The sequence below is a fragment of the Corticium candelabrum genome, chromosome 17, assembly GCF_963422355.1.
Source record: "Corticium candelabrum chromosome 17, ooCorCand1.1, whole genome shotgun sequence".
NCBI lineage: Eukaryota > Metazoa > Porifera > Homoscleromorpha > Homosclerophorida > Plakinidae > Corticium > Corticium candelabrum.
The window spans coordinates 1,464,206-1,483,133 of record NC_085101.1 but is presented as its reverse complement, the minus strand read 5'-3'; the positions used below and the strand labels follow the sequence as shown (position 1 = coordinate 1,483,133).

Genomic DNA, 18,928 nt, shown 5'->3' with positions numbered 1-18,928 from the left:
GTGTATTAGTGTAATTAGGACTGATGATGAACGATCCGGATCGGCGGCGTCTTGCAAGAAAGATTGGTAACGCTGCATTCTCCTGGATACGGTCACCACATGTCGCTTAATTCACAGTATTTCTACGAGACGTACGACATCAATCTTTATCTAGCTACGACGAATTATCATCGGAACGAAAGAGGCTCAAAGTACGGCTCAACGAAAGCATGATAATCGCGTCCACCTCAATAGTTAACTGCAAGTGATGTAAGAGCGTTACAAAATCGAAAAATAACATGGATAACAGGCCCGCTCCGATCGACGTCGTCTTGCAAGTAAGATTCGTAGGGAACGCTGATGCTGCATGTTTTCTTTCTGGATCCCGTCGCTCTACACACACATGTCGTATTTCCCATGTACGTACATCGATCTCTAGCTACGACGAATTTATTTTAACGGTAAGAAAGATGATAGCAATGGCTAACGAAACCATGATAATCTGATAATCGTGTCCTCCTCCAGTGATTCAAGAGCGCTAATAACGTGGATAACAAGCCCGCGCCGTGCAAGAGTAACGCAACTGTCACGCATGTGCATGTACTGAATTCGAAGTAATGTGGGACATTGATGATATTTAGTTAGTTATCTTTAATCACATTGATGAACACCTGTGTTTCTAAAAGAATAATACATTCTAGCAACAAGCCAATGATTAATTAATAAAAATGACAATAGGTAGACAAAACTAAAGAAATGTACATTGATATAAACAATAGATATACACACACAAACAAACACACACGCACACGCACACACCAAGCACACACACACACACACACACACACACACACACACACACACATGTACACAAGCACATATATGCAAATGTCTACGCTCGTCGTAGCTCTGAAGCAAGTAGAACACAGCTTTATTTACTAGTATTATAATTACCCTAGAAATATCTATATTTTGCTAGCAGTAGTTCACAAATAGAATCTACGCATGCCATGCCATGCCAACATTTTTAGTAATATATGTGTATAGATAATTGACATACGTTTACTTCTAGGACGACCTTGAACCGAGATCATGTTGTCCCGGCTGCATCTCAGAGTTGTACTGAGATATTTAGGATAATGTTGTATTCAATTTGTGGGCGTGCACAGTTACTGAAGATGTCAGCGCCAGATTCGGTTTGGACTCATATTTTAGTGCCATTCCTTGTTTTGTTTGCGCACGCGGCCCATTGAGTGCTTCTTCGAAATTTGATAACATTCCTAGTAGATCGGACATTAGATATGTATGTATCCGACTACTGTGGCTAGTAGTAACAGGACCGGCAAAATGGCCACGACTTTACGGCAATGGCCATATCACTGCTAAAATGATTGGTTTAATTCGAAATTTTGCTGACAGTCTGTCGCGGTTCGGGTTCTCGAGAAATAGTTTGGAACACGTAAACAGCGTGTTGTTCACGCTTTCAATCAACTTTGCCAGATTCTTAGTTACGCCCACGTTTACCACGCCTTTCATCTTGCGTTAGACCGTAACACGTTAGATTTGTTTCGGCCGAGCTTGAGTAATTTGTAACTTACTTGCTCGACTCCATTTTGTTGTCATAATTAAGCGTGACTACACGTACAGTGTATGTGTAATACCATGCATCAATTGTAAGTTAAATCTTACACACCGGAACTATAGAGATACAGCATCAGCTGGAGTGGAACTCACTTGCATGTGGTTTACTTTATATTTAAGTAAGATTACAAGAAGCAGACAGCGTATTTAGTTAATCCAATCAGTCTAGTGAATGGTATTGTTTTGGTGCTTCTTAGAGTCGACGAAGTCCGGGCTTCCTTGCAAATTAGTTTACAAAACTACATCCACATGTTCTAAAACAATTGGACTTTTGCGCAAATTTTTCTTATTACTTTATTAATTAATTAAAGAACTATAATATAAATCACTTATACTAAACAGTCGAGTCTACAGCTGCAGCAATAATGCTTGCTAGTTTACTGTAGCTATATCATTATGCTAATTGTATATTATTATTATTTTAGTAATTAGTTATATTATTGTAGTAATTATGTATTATTACGATAATTAGATATATTATTATAGTAATTATATAATACCCCGTTCACAGAAGCATGGTACATGCAAACTGAGCCGAAACAATCTCGTGCCCACAATGACACCTAGTCCTCCTCAGTTCAAACATGCAGCTTTCATGGAAAACAAGGCAAGCAGTCTAGTTGGTGAGTGTGTTAACCAGTATGAGAACGCGGGTATTTCCGGTCAAGTTTATTTCCGGTTACGCGTAATATGGCGACGTATGTCGTGAAATGTTGAATCATCCTACTTGTATACACGTGATGAATATTATGTGTCTTCTTTAACTAATTAAGAAATGACTGTAGGAAATGTGTACTATAATGACGAGACAAGAATACTCGCGCAGAGAAGCAATTAATTAATTAAGTGCTTTCAGTAAACGTTTACTCTAGACAAAATCCAAGAAGAAATGCATAAAGTACACAAACTGCAATCATTTGACAAAGAAACAACAATTAGTTCACGTTAGTGCAGAAGATATTGCACCGTCTAGGCAACACGAAAGGCTCCAAATTGAGCGTGATGCGGATGCATATAAGCGTAGACAGTATAGACAAACTTCATATAGATCCTGTCTCCTTTGCTGACCATTTTTAGAAGACCAGAATAACGAGTGTAATCTTGATAACTATTAGGTGATCGAACGTACTGGTAGGTAAAATCAACATATTGATTGTTCAAGTAGATGCGGAATCCAGAACTCGTTTGTCCCGACTGTGGATCAAAATATATCTTTCCGTAGATATAGTAAAGTCCATCTTTCGGCACGGTAATGTATCCGTTACTGTATGTCATTCCACCTCTCAGAATAGGAGAATACCACTTACCGCTACCAGTATACCAGTCCGTAATAATGCTGCCTGATTGCAATCAACAACACCAAAATGGATAAGTTCAATATATTTATAAATTGTAGAAGAACAAGAACTTACCACCACTTTTTGTGCCCTGGTTATTATTCCCGTGTAAATAAGCAGCAGGTTGATCGTTACTTGCCTGCAATGCAACATTATTATAATGAAAGTGGGTAGAGAGAAAATTTGTATGATTGCGCACCAAAGACTGCAAAGTGAGCTTCATGTTAGATACCTAGCAACACACAACGTCAGCTACATTGGTCAATTATACAGGTAGTAATTGAAACTGGCTTTACACCGTCGATTACTGTGTTTACACCGTCGTTTTCACAACCACTAACCTTAATTGTGCCTAAAAATTACTAATTAAACATTCGTTCTTTTTCAAACCGGGGTACAATAAAAACGTATTTAAAATCGTAAAACCGATTGTTGTTTCACGTGACCACAACGTTCAGTCCGTAAGTATTTATTATCTACATAGTGGTAGAAGTATAGTAACGAGAGCTATCACATACGGGAAACAAATATCGCTCTCTAGCTACGCAGTGTTACGTTATTCCCCTATATAAATGTCTTAAGACGTGCATGGAAGTGATCCATTTTGCGTTAGCAGTTCTGATGCTGATTTCCTTCAATATTTGGCAATCTCAAACATAAATTACACCTTTGAGGTAAAAGCTCTTTCCGAACGTTTGGCAGATTTCCTGGCGGTTTATCCGTTTTCTGGGCGATACAGCCATATACGACATATCGCAAATACTGTTCGCTGATTGGACTAAAGTTAGAATGCGTCGCGGATCCAGAGTTTGAGTGAAGGGGCGCAAGCGACTACAAACCGATATGACGTTATTATAATTATGACGTCAAAACCTCGCCTCGTGACTCGCCATTCGGACAGGTATAATTATGAACCAGTTTGAACATACGTATTTTATATACTGATATATTGCAAGTACTCTGGGCAAAGAATTTAATATTAAATTACAAGAAAACATGCACTACAGTACAGAGAGAACATGCAGTCAGCAGAAGGGCATTAATTAATTAATTAAGCTTAATAGCTACTAAGTCTCATCATATATACGCAACGATATTCAGTTCATTTCAAAACACACCAATTTGGCAAAAATATTTTAGACGTAACTTCAAGTGGTTTCTTCAGTAAGGTGTAGTCTAACTGAAAGTCGTTGTGCACGAAAAGAGTATATAAGCAGGAAGTTGAGCCTCGTATTTCATAGTGCTGCGAAGCTCTACTGTGTTACTTCTTTCAACACTTAATTAACTTGACCGTCCATTCAGAGAAGCCACAAGGTTATACCTAGTGCCAGAGCAATTGAGGGCGCTCCTGCATTAATTTAGGGAGGCCGGCAAGTGCCGATTGTGACCATGCCTGGATCCGCCACTGCCAGGTAGCTCGCGAACTGGAAGTCTTTCTATCTAAATACATTTTAAGTACGTTTCAAGTTAAGTCACGTGATTTTACAAATTTCTGTTTCCAGCTAATACAAGAAAAGTAAACTTTCCTTTTTCAAAACCAATTAGAATTTACAAAATTTATAGCACTAACACAATTGAATAAAGTAAAGCCAATAATCAAATGCAAATACACTCTTTGCGAAATGCTGCGTTACTATCGATTAATTATATTGTAACAGTCCTACATGCTCGTACAAACTTGACTATTACCTACCTCTGTCTGTAGCGCCTTCACAGGACTAAAGTACTTTTCAAGCGTCTCCTGGTCTATCTAAAATAATCAAGACTTTTAAAATGTTGAATATACTTAATAAATTAAATATAATACTGGTTCTCCGGGAATGCCTTGTGGACCCCTCGGTCCTGTTATACCTGGTACCCCCTTCAGTCCCTATATATGCAAATATATCTTAAGTATAAATCCAATGTTTATTATTAACAAGTTGCTGCCTTTTCTCCTTTTGAGCCTCGTGGGCCAACTGGTCCTGTGTGACCGGCTGCCCCCTAGACAAAACAAACGTTACTTAATAAAACTTATAATTCAATGGTATATTCTATCTAATATCTTTTTTCTTTAATCTAAGTACAACATTAATTGAATATGTTGGTAATTTTCTTAAAGATTCAAAAATATACAGTAGTGTAGAATCCATACTTAAATTTTAAAAGTTACTATTTAGTACTAAAATTTTAACTTGTAATATAAATTGTGTAATTCAGATATCTGTATATCGATTGTGACTTACAGGATCTCCATCAGCTCCTTCAATACCTCTTGGCCCCATACTTCCTTTTTGTCCCTATTCAAAATTTGCACATAATAATACACAATTGCCGCCACATCTTTCAACAATGTATATTTATCTACCTTGTCGCCACTTGATCCTTTTGGTCCAGATGGGCCAACAGAACCTGTTGAACCCTTGAAATACATAAATATATGTTCCATAACTACGTTAATAACGGACATATATTAAATACTCCAATCCTAAATGTCTGCAATCAAACACAAAATTAATCAAACATTTTGGTTTTTTATAGTATATATGAATATTGAAGATCTATCTACACGTATATAAAATTATACATGTATATTTAAATTTTTGTTAATTTTACTTTTTTTACGTTTTACATATAACACCGCATTTTACAGTAATGACATATCAATTAAATTTTTGTATATTTTGTCGGTATTTGTTTGAAAATGTTATATTTGTTTTCCGTCTACATGAATGCATGGCTGCTGTTCAACCTGTAATTTGAGTTACTTTTAAATGTGAGACAGTTAGATCATATTGCGTTTTGGACGCTTCCTCTAGTATAAGAGACACGCCCATCTAATAAGAGACAGCTGTGTGAATCGACATTCTTTTATGTGGAAATTTTTATAGCTGAATGCACATACGTAAAACATATATGTTTGTACGTACACATAATGTGTCACTATAACCCTTTTGATATACTGCACTAAGCTTGCTTGAAATTGAAAACAACAGAATTACATAGTCGAGTTTACAACAGTCATCCTTTCTTGGCCAATAATATTCACCAGTGCAGTCATCATAACCCACAAACCTTATAGATAGATAATGTCATATTTGCTCACTCAGTGCGTATCACTACTGTTACCAAGAACCTATCACTAACTAGCTGAAAACTCTTACGAAAGTTTAGTTTGCTTTCTCTAAACTAAAGGTGAATACTCACTGCCGTCATATCTAACTTGTCCATCATGACACTAAAAACGTTATGTTTATCTCGTAAAGTCAGCGTTTTTGATGAGCGAGGCATTGGCAGAATATTCTTATCCCGTGGCTCACGAAGATGTTCACGAGCGGGAGGGTGTACAGTGGAAGTATCATAAGTAGGCAAAAACTACCTCGCTTGCCAGACAGTAAACAGATTTGCACAATCATCAACACAGAATATTTAAAATCCTACACTGAGCGAGGAGGCTTCAGCTCCCTATTCTCCCCCGCTTACTACGCCGGATTTATCACAGCGGAGTAGCCAGACCTAAAATTTGAATGTCAAATTACTATTTAACTAAGGCTTTTAAATATTGAAATTACAAATTTAATGAGATCAGTATTATAAGCTATAGCTTGCACACAGAACGCTATCATTAATTTGGCAACTACTTTAGGTGTATGGGCGATATATGCACGACCTGCTGCATGACCAGCTTCATGTTACGGACTTTTTAAAAGTTTACTATGCAAGTGCCTTGGCATGATTTTACGATAACGTTACCTAGAAGAATAAATCAAACAAAATGAACTTAACTGGTATGAATAGACTTCACGACACGTTGATAGGTGTAAGTTCGGCGTCTAGCGTGTACACTGTACTAAAATTAAATACACCTCCCTATTTCGGATAATTTCCACATTTCGTCTGCTCAATTCTTTTGCCGCTGATTGCTCAAAAGTTACCATCCCGGTTGTGAGCTATAGAACGGACTTTGTAGCACATGCTAGAAGGTGCTCTGGACGTCATTTTCGCATATTAATGTAAAATAACAAGGATAAATTATTTCTCAAGCAAAACATGCCATTTTAGGTAAGCCTTAATAATGACGAATTTTCAAGAAAGTCTGGCGGAAAGATAGCTCTAGATACTGACACCATTTGCTCTAGAGAAGATTGAAGAAATATTGACGATAAGTACGGCAGATCTTCATGTATTCGTATTACAAAAGCACTGCTCGTACTTGGTCAGGGAAGCGAACAGTATGTATGTGTGTGTGTGTGTGTGTGTGTTTGTTTGTTTGTTTGTTTGTTTGTGTGTGTGTGTGTGTGTGTGTGTGTGTGTGTGTGTGTGTGTAGAGAGTAGCTTAAATTTCAATTGACTCTCTTTATGAGATCTACACTCTTTTAATAACAAATTAAGTCTATTTTTGTTCTAGAGTCTCTTCAATTTTTTTCTGTTTGCAAATTGCATACTTCAACTAATTAATTAATGTCATATTCCATACTTGTAGCATTCGTTTCGTCTAAATGTTCGTCTGTCACAATACACGTGCTAGCAGAGTTGTGTTACGGGTACTGTCAGTGGGAGGAGGTACATGCACGGCGTCTTGAGACAATTGACTCACGTAATAATGATTGGATAAGGCGCGGTTTTAGCCGTAGTACAAATGTAATGATGAGAGAAGGTTTCGTTAGTCTGTGTCTGTCACTGTGAGTCTGTGTGAATCTGTTTCACTTTAGTAGAAAGACGGATAGATGCGCTGAAGTTATTAGTGATTCTCTAATCGACTACTGAGTTCTCAATCTAAAGGGCAATCTAAAACCGACTAACTATGCGCTAACTTTCCATTCGCACTCAACTTCTGGGGCTAGTTGCAGGCTGGGAAGTATGTTAGCAGAAATACAAAAGTACGTACGACGGTAGCTTAACGTGATGGAGCGACTAATTGAACTAGGAAAGAAGATGAACTTGGAAGGTAAGAAACTGCAACAGTTTGTTCGGTAATAGCAAATTTATTAAGCCATTGAAAGAGAAGCGAGGGCCGCGACATGGAACGAGAAGAGAGAACGAAGAAACAAGAAGAGAGAAAGACAACCTATCAAAGAGGGATGAGGAGATTGCAGTTAGAAGCAGAAGAAAGAAGAGCCGAAGAAGAACTCGAGTTTCGAAAAATGGAGCTAGGGATGGAGAGCGGCGTGAAAGAACAATAGCACATGCCGTGGCGAAGCCGCAAGTGGTCGCGAGACAAGCCCGTACGCAGGCTCTTGGGCGATGGAGTTGCCGTGTGATATGCAGTGGTGCTGCCGTGTGATCTGAATTTACGTTCTGCAATATCTTAAAGAAAAATGACGTCTATCTTAAAGGAGGAGTCTTGGGACTCAATTGCAAATTCAAGGAGGTGCTACCAGAGTTGGCGGATTCTGATGCAAAAATGGTGTTTGCCCTGTCAACAGAAAATCTGTTCTCAGACTCTTCAGTCTGCTGACGCTTTGCCGCAAAAATCACATCAATGCTTTTGCAAGCAGAACCAGTCCTCTTCCTCCCTTTCTCCCTCTCTTCGGGTCGACCCATTCTATTGGTGGCAAAAGTAGTATCCGGTTATCCGGGGCACTATAGCTGTCCTCGTGTGCCCTGTTATGAATCGCATCTCAACACTTCGTGTCGTTTTAATTAATACCATCCTGACACGCGTCGCCCTGCAGAAATGCCTGATATTTAATAATGGCTTGTCCTTTTATCATGTGTACACTTAAAAGAGCCTTGTGTATGTAATTATGTTAAGGGACACCATGTAGACGTTGGGTAGCGCAGAAATTCTAGATACAGCGTTGGAAGTTACTCAGTCGAATGTGTTCATGTCATTGCCTCAAGCGGCGAAACACCAAGGAACTGCGGGGGTTTTGTACGGACTTGCGAGAGCAAAGCTACCAAAGCTGCCGCGGCCATTCCAAGATGGTAAGCATGAGTTGGATAGTTATTATTAATTATTCGCAGTTGTTTGAAAGATTCTTCAGGACCAGTGGCTAGGGATATAAGAGCAATGAGCGCCACCGCTCAGCACATTATTGACATGTAAGGCTCTCAAAGTTTATTCGCAACTGACGGATGCTGCGGCGAATGACTGACTATACACAGCACCGAGAAGCCTTATTTAGACGATACGTAAAAGAATAATTTTTGAATTCGTGTCCCAAGGATCTTGCCGCGCATTTGAGAGAGAGAGTTAGCTAACTTTAATGACATGGCAGCTAGCGAATTAAGATTCCCTCGTGATTTCACGGTACATTTTGTCCGGTGGCGTACCGTCAGGTGCGGAATCTCGTAAACAACCCACATTCCTTGCTCATCTCAATGTCATGTCAGCAAACGCTGTTTCCAGAGTTGTGCACGAACAAATGCAGACGGCCAAGCCATACGTTTAGTTAGTCTGGTGGCACATAGCATAAGGTGTCAAATCCCGTATGTGCGCGCCACGTCACATGTTTCGGCTTCGAGGGTTGCAAAAATAGAGCAAAAAAGCCACACGCCGTAGATAGATACGTGTACGTAACGCGTACACCGTAAACGTGGTAAGATAGCAAACTCAGCGATACTATATCTACTTGCGTGCTACGTTTTCTGTAGAGGTTAGAAGAACCTGAAGACGATAGTATAAACGTTGACAAGAGAGTACGAACTCACTGAAGAACGTACGTATATAGACTTCCAATAGCGTAGCGTAGTGCTCTTGGAACGATGGCAGTTTCGACGTCTTCAGCTATGTCGCATCATTGCAGACAAAAACGACGTTTCCAAAACTGATTATGTATAACATGGAGCCAGAAGTACCGAACGGGTATGCAGAATTCTACGCGGATGCGTTTGTAGCCAGGGCGGTCACAGAAAGCAATGAAAGTCTGTCTCTCTCTTTATTGCTATCTCAAACAATAAGCATGGCCACTAGTCCAACTATTTTAGTAATTTTTTAGGTGCGTTGTACTATTATCACATGTCATATGTAGATAGAGCCATGAAACCTAGCTGGCACTCGATCGGGCATCCTCGAACTAGCTGTGTCTTTGGTCGACCTGTTTGTGCAGTAAGTGTATCCCAAGAGATTCGGTTTGGCAACACAGAAATACATGGACACTGTGTACCAACTTCAAATGGCTGCGGCATGTCTAACAATCTCAAATGACTGCGGCAACCCAAGACAATAATTTTCATCAATTAATTTTAATCCACTATCACGTGGTCCTCAACTATAGATCTGAATGGGAAAACGGACGGCTTCATCCACACCCAAGCCACTTTGTTCTTGTGTTTGTGTATCTAGTGTGATGCACGGGCTCGCTCAGATGTTTGAAAATGATGTGGTGGGCTCAGAGTGTGTACACACTCGCTCGCACGTCTCATTGCTACAGTTATCGAAGTGTTGCAACGTCTTTGCTCTCAACCAGATCTCAAATGAACGCAGAAAGAATGCTTATTACAGTATATATATATATATATATATATATATATATATATATATATATATATATATATATATATATATATATATATATATATATATATTTGCCACAGCTAGAATGTCTAACCAGATGTTTCCAATGTCAGGCAAATTCGAAATTGACAGGACATGTTATCCTTTTAGTCAGTCAAAGACTGTTTGACCGTGCAGTAGTAGGACATTTTACTCCTTCCAAAAGAATTTAGATATATCTGCTAGGGTCAATTATAGTTCACTTCTACCCTTTTCAAATAGCATAGGATATTCGTTCGTCTCTAACATAGATAATACGCTTGGGTCAAGCGACACCAGATTCACTGTCAGTGAAAGAGGAAACGGTCCTTCTCCCCCAACATATTGCAGCCTCCTGTCCTAATTAGAGCACGCTTCTCATTTACATTAGCGCCCATGAGATATATAGCAACTCCCTTCTTTACTCCAAAAATGAATTGGTACAAGACATCATGGCGCACTTTCGTTAGAACCATAATTTGCACACGTTCCAACGAGGTAGAACTTTCCCGGATAATTTCCGCAGAAACACTCACACGCGTGTCAGTCTATATACTGTACTAAATGAACTCACTTACACGCGTGTCTATACCTTAGTTATATAACCAGTTCTTGTATTTCGATTATTTTAATTGACGATGAAAATTTCTAACCTAGAGGATAGAGTGCACTAGAACATTCTATCCGGGCAGGATAAAAACCAATCACGATGGGATAAAGTATCCTATAGAATCCTTTATGCGGAAGGATAGTGTATTCTATTCGCGGTAATAAAAATGTGGTTGAATGAATAATACTGTCACACCGGTCATCAAAACAAGCGCCGCAGTTCCGAAGTAAGAATTATGAATTTCAGTCAGGAGCCGGTTAGAGGAACTTCTGCCACGTGTTCGATTCAAGCCGACGCTTCACATGATGACACGTCACCCGATCTCCAACGTGATATAATATACTAGTAATGCGTGAACCTCCGTCGAGCGTAGCTTCAAATGAAAGCTACGAAGCAATACTCATTGGGAGTAGCTTCTATCCGGAGTGGAAAAAATTTATCTCCGCCCGTCCCCCCCCCCCCCCCCCCAATAAAGTCTCCTGTACGTACGCAGAGTGTATCCAAAAACCGCAGCTGCCGACTGCTCCTTCTGTTGACCGTAGACAGAATACAAGCCGGCTCTAATTTTTCCAAAGCTATAGCTATAATTTCTGTATCACTTTGTGTATCGCGTTACGTACATTAGCTACGTACGTATCGGTAGTTGACAACGCGCGTTAGCAAGGAATTCCCGTACGTTACACGCGCAATACTCTTCACGTTTGTGCATACTACGGCAGCAAGATTAGATGCTCGTAGATTTTCAGGTAGCGCTACTTGAAATACAACGTTTCTGTTGTTTCTGATAAAAAATTGACGTCTTTCTGGCTAGATGTACTCTCATGTCGAACAGCGCGTAGTGATTGGCTGCCCGGCCATTGTCCTTCGTTGCCGCGTGCGACACAAAGAAGAATAATGCGTCGTGATTGGTCACTCGCCTGCATACCATACATTCCTGAAGCGTGACCCCCATATATGGTCATTTTTGGCGTACATAGTCAGGCAGCCAGCCACAGAGATTTGGGGCAAATAGAACCCGGTTAGAATACCGCTCCTCGCAAGTCCCGTTCCTTTGACTCGCAGCTTTCAAATGAGGATGGTTGGTTAAAATTAGCGAACGGACGCCGAGTTCCCTACTTCGATCAGTAGCGTCTATGCGAAAAGTTCAGGAATGCGGACAGAGTATAGGAAAATATGCCAGTGGTTTGTGGTCTAATCGGAAAGTCGTTAGGAGTATTATGCAAGACACGCGATGTAGCGCGTTGTAGTAAAACAACAACTAGTGAAACTAATTCAATTTATTGATATAAACATGGTTTTATGCTTATGACTGATAACACAGTGCGCAGGATAACTATGGCAATGGTCACGCTGAATACGCCGTATTACATTTGCACCGTGGATGCATTGCGTCCGTCTGACGCATTGTGTGACGCAATCATCGGCAACATTCCTTGAGCGCGGGCCGCAGAGGATCCTGACTCAACGTGAAGTGAGGCCAGTGGTCAAGGCAAAAGAAAGGTGTGAGTCGCACGTTGGTCGTATCAACACTGTCACGTACAGTGGAAGGACGTAGATTGCGATGAGATACCATGCACGATTGCAATGAGAAGACACATGAATTCAGAATTATATGACCAGAACTAGTCCCATCTTCAAGAGAGATCAGGAGTCACATTCCAAGAAAGAGATAACGTCCTTTATCGAATTTATATAGGCATACAAGGCAGACAAAGTAAAAATAATAAGACAAGTGATTGTATATCTAAACCATTGAAGAATCAAGTAATGCAAGTAGCCCACGAGTCAGTTAGGGGAGGACATTTTGAAGCCAAGAAGGCGATACAAAAATCTTGAAGAATTTCTTCTGGCCCGGAGTTAGAAGCGATGTTTCAAGGTTCTGTACATGTCGCTTGTGTGAAATAAGTCAGAAGACAGTGGCAAAGAAGACAAATGCTAGAGCACCGCCTGGCAAAAGGCCATCAAATATTGCGAGAGAAGACCCAGAAAAGCCCGGCGGAAGTACAAGGTACACCATCATCGCAGCACCAAGAGACACACGTTCTCTGCGTGAGACGAAGTACTGATATTGCTGCCAGCAGAGAGTGACAAGCTACTAATGATCGAGATGGAGAGGACCGTATACTCCTTAATTCGGATCACAAGATTAACGTGGACGACAAGGTGAAGGTGTACAACGTCAATCCACTCAAGAGATTTGTTCAAACGGCTGAATCACACGATCGAGTGGTCTTCTCAACGGAAAGATGGAGAAATTAATGTATATACAAGACTATTCGTTCCTCATAGAAGCCATTAAGGGAAGTTAGAACAGAGGAGCTGAAATTGTAAGTCAAGTGACGTAAGCACTGTGGATTTGATTTGAAAGAAACTGTCGCCAGTGTTTTGATCTGGAGGGGAAGTATGTGACAATCCACGTGCTAGCTGAGTTGTGTTGCGGGTACTGTCAGTGGGAGGAGCTACACCGGCATCTTGAGACGATTGACTCATATAATAATGACTGGACAGAGCATGGTTTGTGTGCGATGAGAGATCTTCGCGTTAGTATGTGTGAGTGTGTGCGAGTTGAGTAGAGAGATATGGATAGATTCGATGAAGTTATTAGTTATTCTTTAATTGATTACTTGGCTATTGAATTCTCAGTATCTCTCAAGTGCCAGGTCACATCACAATTAAAGTGCAATCTGGGTGTTGCACACATACTGGCACCTGCTTAGTAACAGGAAGAGCGTCAAAAGGAGGCTGGACAAAATGACCGACACGTAGGATTGTCGAAGTCTGGCACGCGAATTAATTAACACTATCGATTACAATGCGCTGCATTCATATTCGTCGTCCTGTCGTCAGTCCGTCGATCTGTCCACATAGGTATTGCTGTAACTCGCTTCGGTTTAATAATATTTACATTCAATTATCTCAGTTGTGCAAATATTAATGCAACCAAACTACTCACCTGAGCACCAGGAGGTCCAGCAGGACCAGATGCTCCGCTGTCTCCCTGTAATAACGACGTCTAATATTGTAATATCAATATCTGTTTAGAAAATGAAATTACTTTGGGACCGGCTGCTCCCAATCCGCCTTTGTGACCCTAAGAGTATAAGCACAAAGCACACATGAGCGATTCCACGCAGTAGAATGCATTGAAACATTAATTAGTAAACTCACTCTTAACCCCCGTATTCCAGGAAGACCGTAGTCACCCTTAGACATCACAAAATTCGTAAACAATACTTGCTACAGCTCTATTTTAATTCTTTTGCAACGTCTATTACCTTTTCACCTTTCTCTCCAATGCAACTTTGGATTGATGCATCTCCTGTCTGGTCGCTGTTGCTAACAGCTTGCTGAGCTAGAGCACAAACTACAAGCATGAACTTGAGCATGCTGTTCTTGGTGAACAAAGAAGAACAATGAACAAATAGTTCCGGTCTGCTACGAATGAATCGAATTGACTGAAGGCGGGACACAAAGCTGCGTCATCCAATCACAGGATAGAAAATTTGTACAGTGCAAATATAATAATATTGCTACAGTCAACTGTAAGACATGTTCTATTGTTCAATCAAATGTGTTAGGATACATATCGTTGCTAAATTATGCTGCTCGCAGTATGACACTCAAGTGGGAGGATCTTCAACAACTGGCAACCAAATGGCAATTGAAGGCTCGGCTAATGTTTACTGCATGAAGCACATTTGGTTGCAGAAAGATGTTACAAAAAGGACATTTAGCGGCTAGCAACGGACACAGTCAACAAACGTGACTGCTCACTGCACGAACACTGTATATACGTACTGTTGTGTTTAAATATCAGTTATATAAATTAAACTTATGATTTTTGCAAACAATGTTTCATACACACAAACATCATAAGCTGAAAAGTACATAAAATAATAAGGTCAAATTGTCACACCATGCGGTTGACATTGAACTAGCAAGGAAATAGGAGGTCCTAGCTTGTCACTTACAGCTGCATAGTGTTGCCAGACTTGTTTGGAAGTTCATTTTATGAAGCGTTCTATAATAATTTACTTCTAATTAATTGAAATATTAGAGATTTTGTGTACTCAGAGTAACATGCAAGGTTCGATTGATACATGCATGTTGCCTAGTCTCGGGTAGCCAGACCCCTTTCCGCCGCGTCATCCTTCCGCGCGAAATGGGCGGTGGAAAGGGATCTGGCAACGCGAGACTACATGTTCGCATGCAACTACAGTAGGCAGCAATGACAATTATTGAGAAAAGATATATCTCATAGTCACAGCTATTCACAGCAAGTCAGAGCGAGTCACGGTGAACAAGCGTGTGGGCTGTGTTCGCTCAAGCAAGTCGCCTACTGTTAATAAGCGAGTCGCGACGGGTTGGCGCTGCATTATTATCATCATTTTCCGCGTGTGATTTGCATGTATGAAAAAGGAATTAATGATCTACGTACTTCTATGGCAAGTATACATACATATTCCCCTCTAAGGGCATACCCAAACAACTATCGACAAACACAAGACTACACTATGTCCATACACACTACACCATTTCTACGTACAAATTTATTACTGCAGCTAAAATAATGAACAATTTACTAAATATTATACATGCGAATTTTCCTTCTCTTAAATTTGTACACATTTCAAGTTAATTAAAGTTCTTGTCCCTTATTACATATCCTTTTGAAAACTATCCTTAAATTGATGATGCATAGATTCATATTTCCTCATTCATATTCTACGTCATGACACCTCGATTAACCATGTAATAAAACATCAGCTTAGTCGCAATGTAAGAACTGTAAAGTAAGTGGTAGGTAAAGTGTCTACCATCGTTGAGCACACCATGCATGCTAAGAGAGAACACATTTTTACCAATTTGCCTCACCACAGCATTGATCTATTCCAAAAATTTCTAATTTTAGACTTTACCATGCAGAAAATAGAGGTTACATAGAGAGAAATCCATACTTATATCCACAGAAAACGTGTTATTTTGACTTAACTTAAACATGATCTATACGATAAGTAATTAATTACGATAAGTAATCAACGGTTGCCTTTAAATTGTCTATTTGCCATAGCTTCACTTTGTACTTCCCTGATTTTTATTTTCTTAAAATTCCTACCTCATGTTGAAAGTATGTTAGGGCGTAGTTTCGATCTATCACATGACTTTCGTTATTATCTAACTTTGTGCAAATTTATTCAACCTGCGAATATTTGATTTTATACTAATCATTCCTTTCTAGTTTTCATACACATCATACTAAGTAGCTAAGGCGTCACTCATTTATTGAAAACCCCAATTCCTCCTATGAGTCAAGCAGTACCACTCAAACAAATTGGAAAGAAATTAGAATTATAGTGCAAGTGGAAGCAGACCGATGCTCTTGAGTCGGTTATTGGTTTGTACCTCTATAGTCGTGTACGAACCAACTGCTAGACTTACAAGCACCCATGCACGCAACCACACACTATACAATAGCTTGTTTTGAGCTTTGTAATCACTTGCACATATCTTTCTTGCAACTACATTACTAAGAAGTATTGAAAAAATGGTTATATCATGTATTAAAGCTTCTATTTCAATTTAATTTAGGCAAAGGAATCTGTGTCGCCTTGAACACAAACGACTACGGTCAGCACCTCAATAGATCCAGCTACTCAGCTTGTAATAAACGGTATGACGCCATCTTGTCATATTTTTGTTGTCTAAATAAAAGTGAGCTTCTATTCGCTCAAAAAGTTAATCCTTATGCAAGATCGCGGCTGTAGTAACATCCAGTGTCCTCTTTTCTATTTTTTAGGTCATTTTTAGACCCACGACATGGCCGTTGGAGGGGCAGTGGTCGAGGGACCATGGCCCCTCCACTTTCTGGAAAGTTGAGTTCAGCCAGCGTTACGTTAGAGCATACTTCCGGTTTATTCTATAGCTGATTAAATAACTAATTTATGTCATACTTGATTTGCTCCAACACAACCAGCAGCCTCTACTTTGCCAGAGTCTGAGACCAGATCGGACGGCAAGACGTACCAAACTTTGTGCGCATGCTCATGAACAGATCTGACGTACCCGGATGTGCCTCACCCACCCGGTTTCTGCTAGGTCTGGTTGAGAAGCTCCACAAAGACATGGCATTGTCAACTCTTCGCTCTCAAGCAGAAATGGCACTACCTGATATTGGTGACTCGCCTCATTAACCTCTAGACTTTCAGTTCCCGAAACGACAGTTTGGAAAGAAAGAAATTGTTAGCCGATCGCTTCAGTCGTCTTGGTTCAAGCTACAATTTCGGCTACACTACGATGAGGCCAGAGATGTAGCGTTTTGTCACTCCTGCATCAAAGCATGCAAGGAGAAAAAGCTGGCCGCAGCTGCAGGAATTTTCGATCAGTCGTTCATACGGAAGGGATTCTGCTACTGGAAGAATGTCACTGAGAAACTGAAAACTCACGAAGCATCGAACGTTCATCGCAAAGTCGTCGAGAAAACCATCAGTCTTCCAAAGACTACAGAGGATGTTGGGGAATTATTGTCAAGACTTCACAAGCAAGACAAATGTGAACGACGACAATGCTTCCTCAAAATTGTTTCATGTGTAAGGTTCTTGGCTCGTCAAGGGCTACCTTTACGAGGATAAGGGCCTAAGTAGACTCCAATTTTAGGCAACTACTTCTGCTACAAGCACAGGACAATCCCAAACTTTGAAATGGATCACTGGAGGAAAATCTGACAAGTAATTTTCTGCTGACATACAAAATGAACTGTTGAAGGTCATGGCCTTACGCATATCGCGTGATATTGCGTCAGTTCTGAAGCAGACTTCTTTCGTCACCATCATGGTAGACGAGTCGACAGACTTTGCAAACAAAGAACAGGTTGTCATATGGTTACGGTGAGTGGATGATAATCTGGATGCCCACGAAGAATTTATCGCCTTATATGAGGTAGACAACATTTCTGCAGCCACTCTAGTTCATGTCATCAAGGATACGCTATCGAGAATGGACCTGTCTCTAGCAAGAGCTCGTGGGCAATGCTACAACGAGGCAGCGAATATGAGCGGCGGAAAGTCAGGAGTAGCCAAGCAGTTATCTGACGAAGAACCAAGAGCGGTTTTCACACTCTACTATGGACACGCACTTAACGTGGCATGCAGTGATGCACTGAAAAGATGCAAGATATTGCAAGATGCTCTGGACACTACGTTTGAAATAACTAAGCTAGTCAAATTTTTGCCTAAACGACAGGCAATTTTTGTACAGGAGAAAGCTACCACATCACCTACTACACCAGGAATTTACCTTCTATGTCCAACTAGGTGGACTGTAAGAGCCGATGCTCTTAAGAGTGTGTTGAATAACTATTCCGCACTCATTTCAACCTGGGAACAGTCGTCAGAAGGAAATCGTGACACCGAGCTGAAGGGTAGATTAGGTGGAGTTGCGCATCAAATGACTAAGTTCTGTTTCATATTTGGTGTAGCCCTTGGAGAACTTATTCTACGTCACAGCGACAACTTGAGCAGGACCCTGCAGCGTGGAGATATCTCTGCCTCAGAAGGGCAAGCTGCAGCAAAGATTACTTTACGCACTCTGTTGTCTCATAGGACTGCAGACAACTTTGCCAGGTTTAGGAAGCAGGTGAAGGATATGGTAACACCTCTGCACATATCAGAACCATCAATGCCCCTCAAAAGAAAAATACCCAAGAGGTTAGAAACAGGAACATGTGAAGATGAGTCACCAGCAACGGTACATCAATATTATCAAAAAATGTACTTTGAAGAATTCGATTTGATCTTCAACTGTACCACGGATCGTTTTGATCAGAAAAACTTCAAAGTATATAGAAAAGTTCAGGATGTCCTGCTTAAAGCAACGAGAAAAGATAGTTATGCAGAGGATCTTGAATTT

General features: G+C 40.3%; 2 protein-coding genes across 4 annotated transcripts; one reads left to right on the top strand and one right to left on the bottom strand.

The window, feature by feature from the left end:
* Positions 1–2,429: 2,429 nt before the first annotated feature.
* Positions 2,430–14,417, bottom strand: LOC134193122 (collagen alpha-1(VIII) chain-like). 3 transcript variants are annotated; one of them, XM_062661913.1, is made up of 12 exons: positions 14,299–14,417; positions 14,192–14,227; positions 14,079–14,114; positions 13,977–14,021; positions 5,305–5,358; positions 5,183–5,236; positions 4,887–4,940; positions 4,765–4,827; positions 4,651–4,707; positions 3,157–3,189; positions 3,033–3,096; positions 2,430–2,960 (listed from the first exon to the last, which is right to left on the bottom strand). In XM_062661913.1, exons 1-12 carry the CDS (start codon positions 14,407–14,409, stop codon positions 2,590–2,592), a joined length of 978 nt encoding a protein of 325 aa, XP_062517897.1. In that variant the 5' UTR covers positions 14,410–14,417; the 3' UTR covers positions 2,430–2,589. The 3 variants fall into 3 exon arrangements, with proteins under 3 accessions (XP_062517897.1, XP_062517898.1, XP_062517899.1); XM_062661914.1 differs by lacking the exon at positions 5,305–5,358; XM_062661915.1 differs by lacking the exon at positions 14,299–14,417 and having other exon boundaries at positions 5,305–5,432; positions 14,192–14,228.
* Positions 14,418–16,840: 2,423 nt separating this feature from the next.
* LOC134193513 (uncharacterized) lies at positions 16,841–17,652 on the top strand. The gene is made up of 2 exons (XM_062662341.1): positions 16,841–16,895; positions 17,222–17,652. The coding sequence occupies exons 1-2, from the start codon at positions 16,841–16,843 to the stop codon at positions 17,650–17,652; spliced, it is 486 nt and encodes a 161-aa protein (XP_062518325.1).
* The last annotated feature ends 1,276 nt before the right edge of the window (positions 17,653–18,928 follow it).

Coding starts and splice junctions, on each gene's coding strand:
- LOC134193122 (XM_062661913.1), bottom strand. CDS start 14,409: ATGCTCAAGTTCATGCTTGTAGTTTGTGCTCTAGCTCAGCAAGCTGTT. Junction 14,022..14,078: donor TGGGAGCAGCCGGTCCCAAA/GTAATTTCATTT, acceptor TCGTTATTACAG/GGAGACAGCGGAGCATCTGG. Junction 4,708..4,764: donor AAGGCATTCCCGGAGAACCA/GTATTATATTTA, acceptor TGATTATTTTAG/ATAGACCAGGAGACGCTTGA.
- LOC134193513 (XM_062662341.1), top strand. CDS start 16,841: ATGGCCGTTGGAGGGGCAGTGGTCGAGGGACCATGGCCCCTCCACTTT. Junction 16,896..17,221: donor GCCCCTCCACTTTCTGGAAA/GTTGAGTTCAGC, acceptor ATTAACCTCTAG/ACTTTCAGTTCCCGAAACGA.